The following is a 13,171-nucleotide window of genomic DNA, read 5'->3' on the forward strand; positions in this document are numbered from 1 at the left end:
GGGATGTTTCTACCTGTATGTGGGTGTCTGAAGAAGGATGTTTGTGTAGTGCTATTGCACTGTGAGCATGAGCCACATTGGTATTTCCAATTTGGATTGTGTGTCAAGAGTGTCTGAGTGGGCTCAGGCGGCAGGTCAGATCTCACTAAACTATCCACAATATTGCGACCACACTTATAGACCACCAGTGGGGGGTCCTTGAAGAGGTTTGCCATTCTATAGTCTGACTGCAGAATATGCAAGTGCTTCTTCAGGATTGCTTTAATTTTCTCTGAACACTTGGTGTACTTAGTGCAAAAGATTTGTTTTTATTCTTTGGTTAAGTTTTTAGCATTTCCTCTAGTGATTTTGAGATCTTTTCATCGTTGCAACATCAAGAGTTTTTTTTCCATGTAGCCTCTGAATTTAAATGTATTTTTCATTTTCTTAGCATTGCTGTCAAAATCTGAATGTTGGCCACAGATTTGTTTAACCCTGCACAACTGGCTATATGGTAGATCATTCCTGAGGGGAAGGGGATGCATACTATCCCCACGTAGCAGGGTATTGAGGTCTGTTGACTTTGTGTACAAGTCTGTATGTTATGCATAACTTTTAACAAGGCACACCTGTTAATTGAAATGCATTCCAGGTGACTACCTCATGAAGCTGGTTGAGAGAATACCAAGAGTATGCAAGAATGTCATCAAGGCAAAGGGTGGCTAATTTGAAGAATCTCAAATATAACATATATTTTGATTTGTTTAACACTTTTGGTTACTACATGATTCCATATGTGTTATTTCATAATTTTGATGTTTTCACTATTCTACAATGTAGACAATAGTAAAAGAGAGAACCCTTGAGTAGGTGTGTCTAAACCTTTGACTGTATATAATTAGTAGAAAATTATACTACTTGCTTTTGAAAATGCAAATAATATTGTTCACTTATAAGGAATAGGAAGTACATCACATGCCATTGTCCAACTTGAATTGCAACACTTCAGTTTGTCAGAACTCACTATGGGTGTGATATCATCTCCTTTTCTGTGATCGCTTTTCAAGATCGTAAGGCAAGTGTCAACTTCTTCACTATCTTTTCATTTTAATGTTAAGACTCACTGAACTGTTATTACTGGTAATGATTTGAAATGCTGCTGCTGTTGGTTCATGTTATAGCTTCACAACTGAAAGCCATACACTGCATTCAGAAAGTATTCAGACCCCTTTCCTTTTTCCACTTTTTGTTACTTTAGTCTTATTGTAAAATGCATTTAATTATTTTTACTTATCAATCCACACACAATACCCCATAATGACAAATCATTTCTAAAAAATGTTTTTTGTTATTATGGGGTATTGTGTGTAGATTGAGGGGAGACAACAATTTCATCCATTTTAAACAACATAACAACGAGGGAAAAAAGTCAAGAGGTCTGAATCATTTCCGAATGCACTGTACGCATTAAGGTTCAATGTAATACATTCGAGTAATTTAGCAGAGACACTCTTATCCTGAACGACATACAGTTGGTGCATTCATCTTATGATAGTCAGGTGAGACAACCGCATTACATTCTTAGTAAGTACACTCAAGCAGGTATCAGCAAAGTCAGAGCTAGTGTGTGTGTGTGTGTGTGTGGGGGGGGGGGGGGGGGGGGTGCTGTGGGATTATTTAAAATGCCCTGAAGGGGTAGGGTTTCTGATGTTTTCGCAAGATGGGCAGGTAGCTTCAGGGGGAAGCTGGTTCCAGCATTGGGGTGCCAGGACAGAAAAGAGCTTGGACAGCCTGAGCGGGAGCTCAGCGGGAGAATGGAGTGCTCGCTCGGGTGTTGGGTTTGAGCCTGAAGGTAAGGAGGGGCAGTGTGTTGAGTTACTAAATGTATGTATGTTTGTACTGTTTCAGGTGATCAGTAGTGTGTGAGTTCTCACATGGCTTGTCCTGAGAACATGTTTTTTCTCATTGTCCTCTTTATATCAGGTGAGTCTTACACACAGCGACAACTAGTTATGAATCAGACAGAGGAATAAGTACAAGGGATGATGTTTCATACTATGAGCTGTATTCCCATCTGTCTCAATGTATAGAACAGCATAGTTTAATAGTCTGGATTCAAACATTGTGCTCCAGATATGTTCATGATCCAGTTTAGGGCATGGAGTTGTGACATCAGGAATCACCTGTACATTGAAATGAGTATATATTTTTTGCTGCAGAGAGAGAGTGACTGTACTGAAAAGATCATATTACCTCCCTGATATTGTCCTTCATGTTGCAGGTGTTTTGGCCTGTTTTGGCCAACGAAATTTGATCACCACAATGCCAGATAGACTGGATGTACTGACTGGCTCCTGTGTGCAAATCCCATGTTCATTTGATATTCCTGACCAACATAAGGATAAATTTAACAGCGCAATACTACTCTCTGGAGTGTGGATTAAAGAATCCCCATACTTTAGAGAGCGTCCGGACAATGTGATATTTAACAGTAGTAAGATGGTCAACAGATATCAAGGGAAGATAACTGGAAACATGTCCCAGAAGAACTGCACCACAGTCTTCTTCAATGTAACCACCAATTACACTAATATATACTTCTTCAGGATTGAGAGTCAACCATACCGTTCAACAGATCCTGATAAGTCTGTTAATATAGTTGTCAGTGGTAAGAGACTAATTATCTTTAAAACCAACGATTTTTTCCAGTTTAGATTCCTTGCATCAAAGATAAGAGTAGAACAACTGTCCACTTGTTCTACTAGTGTAAAATGTCTTTATCTGCAATGTATTACAGATTTTCCTTCCAGTCCCATCCTTTCTGTCTCAGGTGAATTGAAGGAAGGGACCCCTGTCAGTTTGAACTGCTCTGCTATCACTCCCTGTCCCGAACACCCCCCTGAGCTGACATGGACTCTCCCAACACAGTTCACAACTGAAAACCAACTGCAGGAGAATCCAGACCAAACCAAATCAGTTCTCTCCACGGTGACCTTCACTCCATCATACCTTCATCATGAGAAGAACATCACTTGTACTGCAGTCTACCCAGTAGGGACAAGCAACAAGACAGCTGAACATAACATGATGCTTAATGTTTCATGTAAGATTTAGTCACCGGTTCCTGAAGAATAGATCATTCTATCATGTTTTCACTGATGATTGTAAGAGTGGTTTTGATTAGACTATTCAATATACCATATCCAGATACATTGTAAATGAACCCCTCTCCCCCAGTCTCTCCTAAGGACACCTTGGCCTCCATCAATCCAGCTGATCCAGTATCAGTGGGCAGCTGTGTTAATCTGACCTGCAGCAGTACAGCCAACCCTCCTTTGACAAACTTCACCTGGTTCCAGATCAGTGAGGGTAAAACAACACAGGTAGCATCTGGACAGAGTTACACCCTCAATGTGACTGTTGATGGAGGACTGTACTACTGTGAAGGAAGAAATAGTCACGGCTGTGGGAAGTCAAATGAAGTGCAGCTGGCTATTAAAGGTAAAATGGGCACGTAGGGCACAATCGTAGGTTAGATATACAATATATATATTCAAGAGTATGTGGACACGCCTTCAAATGCGTGGATGTAGAAGAGGTACTTCTGCATGCCTGCTGTAACGGCTTTCTTCCTGGGAAGGAGAGGACCAAAGCGCAGCGTGGTTAGTGTCCATGGTTATTTAATGACAGAAACTCAACATGAACATACTACAAAACGTGGCAAAACCCAAAAACAGTCCTATTTTTTATTTTTTTTAATAAAAAATAATTTATTATCTTCAATACCATTCATTCTTTACAACTCATAATTTTCATACATACACAAATAATGGTATTTTAATTAAACTAATTTAACTAAACATAAACCCCAAACAAAACCTCAGGCGAGCATCTTCCCTCCCCGTCACACTACAAAATACCTTTCCCTATATCCCCATCCCTAATCTATCCCCTTACAAATCTAAATGACACCCAGCCCTAAACCCCCCTTCCACCTCTCCCGAGCAGCATGCTGCCCCCACTTCCTCTCCTCCCTCTTCATCCTCCCCCTCAAATCTCCTTCCACCCTCCTCACTATCCCTCCACCCCCCAATCTTTCCCTGTCTTCACCATGTTCTGCCTGGCTTCCCACAGCCCCCGTTTAAAGAGACTCATGAGAAGCCAGAGCAGAAACCTGTCCCTATCCGTCCCTCTCGCTCTCCCTACACCTCTCTCTAACCTGGCCCACGTCAATACAAAATCCCCCCTTACCAAACCTAACAACACCCGTGCCCTAGCCCATACTACTCCGGCAAAGGCACAGTCCCAAAACACATGGCGCACAGTCTCCTCCCTGCCACAAGAGGATCTTGGACAGGTGGGGGATTGCACCAAACTATACCGGTACATGATGGAACGTACCGGCAAGCACTTATGGAGGCTCAACCAATACAGGTCCTTGAGCCTGTTGTCCAGACCCCGCACCTGCACTCCCTCCCAGACCACTTCCGAGATGCCCACTACAGGCGCCGGACTGCCTGCCTTTCTGACCTCCTCGTACAGGTGCCTGTGATCTAAACCTACTCGGGCAACTTCAACCTCAGGGTGTGCACGCAGCCACTTGGCCGCATGACCAAAGTGCCACGGCAGCTGTTCCGCCCGAGGACCCGTGTTAGACCACACCATTACGCTTCTCGCCTGATACGAGAAGAACACCCGCAGGAGGTAACCGGACGGGTGTATCACTGGATGAGCAAGCTCCGTTAACAAGAAAGAAACAAAAATTGTGTCCAGCTTGAGGGGGAAATGTGGTACCCCCCTACCTCCCTCCCCGATGGGACAGATCATGCGTGCCCTGGCGACCCACTCGCACCTGCCACTCCACATAAACTGAAACACAAGCCTCACTAGAGGCCTCCTCAGACAAGCCGGCAACGGGTAGATGTACGCCAAATACAAAAGAGACGGCAACACATCCACCTTTGTCCATAGAAGACAAATACCTAGCCTTCCACATTGCTAGCTTCCTCTGTACCACTGCGATACGCATGTTCCAGTTTAGCGTCGCAGAGCCGGAGGTCTCAAAATGGACCCCGAGAATCCTCAGGGCCCCCTCATAGAGAGATAACCCCCCAGGCACATCCGTTCTACCGCGCCATCTTCCGAAAAACTTGACGGAAGACTTTGCATGGTTCAGAACTGCTCCCGACGCTCGGGTGAAATCCCCAAAGATGGCAAGGGACCTTGTCAGGCACGAGTCCTTGCACAGCAGCAAGGAAGTGTCGTCGGCGTACTGCGTCATCTTAACACGCAGCCCACCACTTCCAGGGATCAACAATCCTTCCACCTCTGTGTCTGCCCTAATGGCAGCCCCCAGAGGCTCCATGTACAGAACGAAGAGGAGAGCCGAGAGTGGGCACCCTGCCTGACCCCAGACGAGAGGTCAAAACGTCACCCAAGTGACTATTTACACTAACTTGGCACCCCGCTCCGACATATAATGTACGAATCCATCCTATGAACTTCTCCCCAAATCCTAATCGACCTAACACTCTGAATAAAAAAGGATCTATTCACGCGATCAAAGGCTTTCGCCTGATCTAGCGCTGCTACCATTAAAGGCAGTCCTCTATCTTCAACCCAAGCGATGGAGTCCCTGATTAACTGTAGGTTCCATCTAATAGAGCGGCCCTCTACCCCGCACGTCTGATCCTCATGGACGACGTAGGGAAGGGCTGTGCGCAACCGGTCTGCTAAAACCTTTGCAAGTAGCTTGTAATCTACACCCAGCATGGTCAACGGCCGCCAGTTGCCAAGGTCTGTTACTTCCCCCTTCTTATATAAAAGTGACAGCACACCAACAGCCATTGATCCCCCCCGGGACCCCCGTCTCAAGGATGGCCTTCAAGACTTCGAGGACCACTGGTCCAAGTATACCCCAAAACTTGAGATAAAACTCAGCCGGCAGCCCATCCATCCCAGGCACCTTCCCTTTTCCCATCCTCCTAAGAGCGCTCTCAACCTCTTCTAGTGAAATCTGGGCATCCATCACTTCTCTAATGTCCTCCGGCAACCGCCTGGACAAGTGTTCTAAAAACACATTTCCCTGCTCTACATCGATTTCCCTTTCCTTAAATAAACCTTGGAAATGATCAGTTGTCACCCTGACCATATCCTCTGGTTCTCTAACTATACTACCATTTTCTTCCCTAACGCCATGCATTACCTTCCTACTCTGTCTGGCCCTAACCGACTTAAAGAACATAGCAGTCTCATTATGTTCTAGAAAGCCACTATGCGCACGCTCCAGGAAAGCTCGAGCCTTCCGCTCCTGCAACTCCCTGAGCTGCGCCATTAGGGTTGCGGATCTCTCCCAGTCAAACGACCCGCCGAGGCTGCCTGCCTCGTATTCGAGTTCAATTAACCTTTGGATACGATCCACCTCCCTCCTCTCCTCCCTTTTTTTCCTCTTGCAATACCCTATTATAAAAGCCCTAATCCTCACCTTAACTAATTCCCACCACTCTAACACCCCCTCGCACATGGACCGGAGGCCTTCAAGCCTCCAAAAGAAACCATTAAACCCGTCAACAAAATCCTGCTCCTCCAGCACATCCTGATCTAACTTCCAGTACCCCCTACCAAAGAGGCAGACTGGCGACCCCACCTGCAGGAGCACCCCGTCGTGATCCGAAAAGAAAACAGGCAACAGCCGCCCAGACAACTTACCCAAAGACCTGGGTACAAAAATATAGTCGAGCCTCCGCTCAACCCCCCTGGAGTTGCGCCATGTAGGACCGTCCATTTTCGGAGTAGTGTGCAGGCCACCATCAACCAGACCATGGCAAGCCATTAGCCTGGCAATGGCGCCCGCACTGCTATCCCCCCTCTTCCTAAATCTGTATTAAAATCCCCCCCTATCACTAATTTCCTATTTGTGACACACAGGGGCGTCAGACAGTCCACCATCTCCCTCCTGTCTGCCACCGCCTGTGGCCCATACACCCCCACTAATCTAAATTTACAATCCCTTATCGTGACATCCACCCCTATAACCCTCACCCTCCCCATCCTCCCCATGAAAAAATAAAAACATGTAATACACTCAAATTCTAAACCCAGACAGAAAAAAACAAAAACAGGAGACTCACCCGATGCTCCCCTGCTCCATATCTACCGGTGAGAACACCATCCGTGGATGCAGGATTAGTGTTTGGCTGCACCCTGGGTCTACCCCCAGTGCTGCAGCTGGATTGGAAAAAAAAAATTGGGGAGGCTAAAACAAAAAACTCCCCACCTCCTCCTGTACCCAGTCCTGAATCTTGTTAGGTGTGTCCCCACCCAACAGAAGTTGAGGGCCTGGGGAAACCAGCAGCAGCCCAGATGTTTCTCCCACCCCCATAACTCTCTTGGCCATCCCTTCCCTCTCACTGTCGGCCAATCGCACCCTCCTCTTCATTCTCTTCTTTGGTGATGGCGGCAGTGGAGAGATACCACCCCCCCCCCCGCCAGCTCCTCCACCATACCCCTCATCTCTTCCACCAGGGCACTTTCCCCCCAGTCCACTTGCTCTTCCACCGTCTCCTTCTCCAACACTCCTCCCTCGCTTTCTTCTCTCTCATGCTCCTCCACTCGGTTGCCTTCTTCCGCCACTTTTCCTGGTTCTCCTACTCCCGTGCCTTCCGTTTCCTTCTCTCTTCCATCCTCCGCTTCTTGCTCCTCCTCCTTCCTTGCGGCCTTCCCCTCTGGACCTGTACTCTGGTCATGAGGTGTGCTTCCTTCCGCTCCTGCTCCCCCCCCAGCCGCAGACGCATATGACCTCTGACGAGCCGGGCACCCCCGCCACAGGTGTGCTGACGAGCCACACCCGTGGCACGTCTTAGGCTTGTCACAATCCCTCGCCTCGTGTTCCTCAGATCCACAAAATCTGCATTTTCTTGTGCTGCACGAGGCGAATATGTGTCCGTAGGCCATACAGCGCCTGCAAAATGGGGGCTGACGTGCATAATACAACGTCCCCCTGTCAGCCCCTAGGGAGAACATAGCAGGAGGATGGAGGTAGCCACCATGTCCCTTTGGGTCCTCCCTGAGGAGGGCCTGGAAGCCTCTCCTCCCATTCCAAAACCCAAGGGAGTCTTTGAGGTGCCTTGCTGAGGAGACGTTATCCATGTATCTCCCCAGAAAGGCCCTCACCTCTTCGTCCTTAACGTAAGGGTTGTAAATGTTGACAGTTACAACCCTAAAGTTATTCTTCGCCAGGCTTGTTATTTCATAGTGGCTCATCGGCCTCTCACCTCTCACTGCTCTTGCCCTTCTCAGGATATCATCGTGTTTCTCCTCTGTATATAGTGCCACGTCGTATGCTCCCTCCAACGAGTTGCCTTGGAAACAAAACACGTCCTTCACCGTCAGCTTTAGAATCCTCATCAATTTTATCCTTCCAAAAGTTTCACGTTCTAAAGGCTCCAACTCCTTTTCCTTCCAAGCAAACCGAATCGTGTTGGCCAGCCCAATCCCAGGGACCGACCGTGTTGATGTATTTAGCACCATCTCCGCAAGGAGAATGGCGCTCGTTCTCTTCTCTTCCAAAACAAGGAAAAAAGAAAAAACCAAAGTGACTGAGCCTATCTGGTGAACACTACACAGAGACAGGAACAATCACCCACAAATCCCAACACAAAACAGGCTACCTAAATATGGTTCCCAATCAGAGACAATGACTAACACCTGCCTCTGATTGAGAACCATATCAGGCCAAACATAGAAATAGACAAACTAGACACACAACATAGAATGCCCACCCAGCTCACGTCCTGACCAACACTAAAACAAGGAAAACACACAAGAACTATGGTCAGAACGTGACACCTGCTGTATGTATCTAGGTATGATACGGTTTTAAGATCTTAATTTGATCACTATATTGTTGCTTAGAAGTTTATTGCATTGTGGGAAACACAGATAAGCTTTGTGATTTGCATATATTCAACAGAATCCTGCACTGAAACGTGGTTATATTAATAGTATTGCACTTTTCATGTAGCCTTATTTTGTCCAGCTAATAGACTCACCACCAATGGATCAACATTACGGAGGAAACGTTCAGATCCTTTTGCTGCAGGATTATTTCACTGCAACAATACTGGATAAATTATGATCTTACATCTGTACATCTACAGTATGTGTATAATTTGTAATATTAAACAATGTGCAAAATATTTCCTATTTTTTCCTCTTTTTGGAACAGATGGCTGTGTTTTATTTACAGGGCATGAAGAGCCTGTTAACCCAAAGGTTTTTGAGATTGTAGGAAAAACCTTGGGGTTGATTTTCCTTTTCAGCCTGATCGTATTCTTTGCATGGTAAAAAGTTATTCCCAGCCTCAATTTTAACATATTTATCATGCTGATTGTGCTTTTGTATATGAAAACCTAAATGATGTCAAAATACCTTTATTCTTGTCTTCCAGGAGGAGGAGAACATCTCGACTCCCCAGTGGGTTTGACATGACAGACCGTTCACAGGGACTGGTGGGAATGGTAGAATAACCTTTTAAAACCCATCTAGAATGTGTGTTTAAGGAAGAATTGAATGAATACTGTGTTGTGTAACCAACTGTAACTATGAAGTCATTATTCTTCTGATGTGTTGGTCCTGACAACTGTTCCTTTCTCTGTGTTCTCTCCACAGAACTCCCCGGTTGGGACAGTGTGCTCTAACCAGGCCACGGTCAGTAGAGGGAACCAGTAACCACCACTTAACAACCTAGATGGTCTTTAAGCACAAGTCAATAAAAGAGGTGCATGTTAATTATTTTTCCAATGGGTATGAAGTGTTTTTATGTACAATATTGTCATTGTGTATTAGTTTTAAATTGATACTTTTGTTACCTTTATAATTGTGTACTCTTTGATTATCTGCATATTTGTAAAATTTGCTGGGGGAAAAATGTTTAACTGTAACAATAATGGTGATATGATGATGTAGGCTACTCTTTATTTTTGACCATTTATTTTGAGTGTTGAGTTCACAGAGCATCTGTTTAATGGGTTCCAGTATAGAGGAACTGCTGAGTTCAACTAGCTCACTGAAGGCAGATTAAGACCATATAAAGTCAATGATGACTGAGGAGAGAAGAGATAGTTAGTTGGAGAGACAGTGGTCTGATACAAGACAGGAAGTTGGTGCAGGAAGTCTACATGATGGCAGAATGGTGTTAACATCTACTAGTCACTGTTTATCTTCATCTTTTGTGCAGTTCCCAGAATAACAATGTCATCTACTTTCAGTTTATATCTATTTAGAAGTTATCGCGTCAGCTTTTATGTTGAGTGTTAAATTGAATAAATAATTGTGACTGAATTTATTAAGGTTGTTTATTAATTGCCCTGCAATAAAAACCTTTACATTCAATTTCCATGAAATCTTTTGGTCTTATTGGTCCAACATTTAACATCTCATTAAAATGGATTAAATTGAGATTTTGTGTCACTGTTCTACACACAATGTGGAATTATGTTTTTAGACATAAAAATGAAAAGCTGAAAGTCAATATGTATTCAACACCCTTTCTATGACAAGCCTAAATAAGTTCAGGAGTAAAGATTTCCTTAACTTGTCACATGAGTTGCATGGAGTCACTTAGTGTGCAATACTAGTTTTAACATGATTTTTAAATGACTACCTCATCTCTGTACCCCACACATACAATTATCTGTAGGGTCCCTCAGTCAAGCAGCAACTTTCAAACAGATATAACCAGCTTTTCCATTGCCTCACAAAGAAGGGCACCTGTTTCTAGATGGATTAAATGAAAAAGAAATCTGACATTGAATATTCCTTTGAGCGTAGTGAGTTTATTAATTACACTTTGGATGGTTTATCAATACACCCAATCACTTCAAAGATACAGGCGTCCTTCATAACTCAGTTGCCAGAGAGGAAAAACACTGCACAGGGATTTCACCCACAGGAGGTTGGTGGCACCTTATATGGGGAGAACGTACTTGTGGTAATGACTGGAGCAGAACAGGTGGAATGGTACCAAATACATCCAACATGTTTTCCATGTGTTTGATTCCATTCCATTTGCTCCATTCCATTATTATTATAGCCTCCACTGATTTCACCATAAGGCCAATGGTGACTTTAAAACAGTTACAGAGTTTAACAGCTGTGATTGGAGAAAACTGAGGATTGATCAGCAACATTGTACTTACTCCACAATACTAACCTAAATGACAGAGTGAAAAGAAGGAAACATGTACAGAATTAGAATATTCCTAAACATGCATTATGTTTGCAATTAGGCACTAAAGTAAAACTGCAAAACATTTGGACAATAAATTCACTCTATGTCCAACATATCGTTGAGTACCACACTTCATTTTTTCAAGCATGGTGATGGCTGCAGTATGTTATGGGTATGCTTGTCATAAAGTGTTTTAGGATAAAAATACATGGAATAGAGCTAAGCAAAGGCTAAACTAGAGAAAAACCTGATTTAGACTTCTTTTCAAAAGACACTGGGACACAAATTCACCTTTCAGCAGGACAACAACCTAAAACAAAAAGCCAAATATACACCAGAGTTGCTTACTATGACAATATTGAATGTTCCTAATTGTACAAGTTACAGTTTTGATCGGCTTGAAAATCTATGACATGACATGAAAATGGCTGTCAAGCTATGATCAACAACCAATTTGAAAGAGCTTGAAGAATTTTTTAAAAGAATAATGTGGAAATATTGTTCATTTCAGATGTGCAAAGCTCTTATAGACTTAACAAGAGACTCACAGCTCTTTTTGATTTATTTTTATTTCACCTTTAGTTAACCAGGTAGGCAAGTTAAGAGCAAGTCTCATTTACAACTGCGACTTGGCCAAAATAAAGCAAATCAGTGTGACACAAACAACGCAGAGTTACACATGGAATAAACATACAGTCAATAATACAATAGAAAAAGTCTATATACAGTGTGTGCAAATGAGGTAGGATAAGAGAGGTAATGCAATAAATAGGCCATAGTGGCAAAATAATTACAATATAGCAATTAAACACTGGGGTGATAGATGTGCAGAAGATGAGTGTGCAATTAGAGATACTGGGGTGCAGAGGAGCAAAATAAATAACAGTATGGGGATGAGGTAATTGGGTGGGCTATTTACAGATGGGCTATGTACAGGTGCAGTGATCTGTGAGCTGCTCTGACAGCTGGTGCTTAAAGTTAGTGAGAGAGATATGACTCTCCAGCTTCAGTGATTTTTGCAGTTCGTTCCAGTCATTGGCAGCAGAGAACAGGAAGGAGAGGCAGCCAAAGTAAGAATTGGCTTTGGGGGTGACCAGTGAAATATACCTGCTGGAGCGCGTGCTATGGGTGGGTGCTGCTATGGTGACCAGTGAGCTGAGATAAGGCGGGGCTTTACTTTGCAGAGACTTGTAGATGACCTGGAACCAGTGGGTTTGGCGACGAGTATAAAGCGAGGGCCAGCCAACGAGAGCATACAGGTCTCAGTGGTGGGTGGTATATGGGGCTTTGGTGACATTCAGATGACACTATGATAGACTGCATCCAATTTGTTGAGTTGAGTGTTGGAAGCTATTGTGTAAAGGACATCGACGAATCGAGGATCAGTAGGATAGTCAGTTTTACAAGGGTATGTTAGGCAGCATGAGTGAAGGATTCTTTGTTGCGAAGTAGTAAGCCGAATCTAGATTACATTTTGGGTTGGAGATGTTTAATGTGAGTCTGGAAGGAGAGTATACAGTCTAATCAGATACCTAGGTATTTGTAGTTGTCCACATATTCTAGGTCAGAACCGTCCAGAGTAGTGATGCTGGTTAGAGTTGCCCTGCCCTATACAAAACACTCACAAAATGTGAGTTTGCTATTCACAAGAAGCATTGCCTAATGTGAACTGTACCTCAAACAAAAGAGATCTCAGAAGACCTAAGATTAAGAATTGTTCTTATATAAATCTGGAAAGGGTTACAAAAGTATCTCTAAAAGCCCTGATGTTCATTAGTCCACGGTAAGACGAATTGTCTATAAATGGAGAAAGTTCAGTATTGTTGCTACTCTCCCTAGGACTGGCCTTCCTGCAAACGTGACTGCAAGACCACAGCGCAGAATGCTCAATGAAGTTAAGAAGAATCCTAGAGTGTCAGCTAACGATTTACAGCAATCTCTGGAACATGCAAACATCTCTTT

At 43.9% G+C, this 13,171-nt stretch overlaps 1 protein-coding gene across 5 annotated transcripts; it reads left to right on the top strand.

Moving 5' to 3' along the window:
- Window positions 1–946: 946 nt before the first annotated feature.
- LOC135563740 (vascular cell adhesion protein 1-like) lies at window positions 947–10,371 on the top strand. Of its 5 annotated transcripts, XM_065006937.1 has the most exons (8): window positions 947–1,054; window positions 1,888–1,962; window positions 2,261–2,647; window positions 2,777–3,082; window positions 3,217–3,480; window positions 9,206–9,320; window positions 9,428–9,497; window positions 9,649–10,371. In XM_065006937.1, exons 2-8 carry the CDS (start codon window positions 1,914–1,916, stop codon window positions 9,706–9,708), a joined length of 1,251 nt encoding a protein of 416 aa, XP_064863009.1. In that variant the 5' UTR covers window positions 947–1,054; window positions 1,888–1,913; the 3' UTR covers window positions 9,709–10,371. The 5 variants fall into 5 exon arrangements, with proteins under 5 accessions (XP_064863009.1, XP_064863010.1, XP_064863006.1 ...); XM_065006934.1 differs by lacking the exons at window positions 947–1,054; window positions 1,888–1,962 and adding an exon at window positions 1,653–1,831; XM_065006935.1 differs by lacking the exons at window positions 947–1,054; window positions 1,888–1,962 and adding an exon at window positions 1,654–1,831 and having other exon boundaries at window positions 9,227–9,320.
- The last annotated feature ends 2,800 nt before the right edge of the window (window positions 10,372–13,171 follow it).

This window comes from Oncorhynchus nerka, linkage group LG22 (genome assembly GCF_034236695.1).
Source record: "Oncorhynchus nerka isolate Pitt River linkage group LG22, Oner_Uvic_2.0, whole genome shotgun sequence".
NCBI lineage: Eukaryota > Metazoa > Chordata > Actinopteri > Salmoniformes > Salmonidae > Oncorhynchus > Oncorhynchus nerka.

Bases quoted from the DNA above. Each gene is read 5' to 3' on its own strand.
- LOC135563740 (XM_065006934.1), top strand. From the start codon at position 1,687: ATGTTTTCGCAAGATGGGCAGGTAGCTTCAGGGGGAAGCTGGTTCCAG. The intron at 2,648-2,776 runs GTAAGAGACTAA...AATGTATTACAG, and splicing joins TGTTAATATAGTTGTCAGTG to ATTTTCCTTCCAGTCCCATC. The intron at 3,083-3,216 runs GTAAGATTTAGT...CCTCTCCCCCAG, and splicing joins CATGATGCTTAATGTTTCAT to TCTCTCCTAAGGACACCTTG.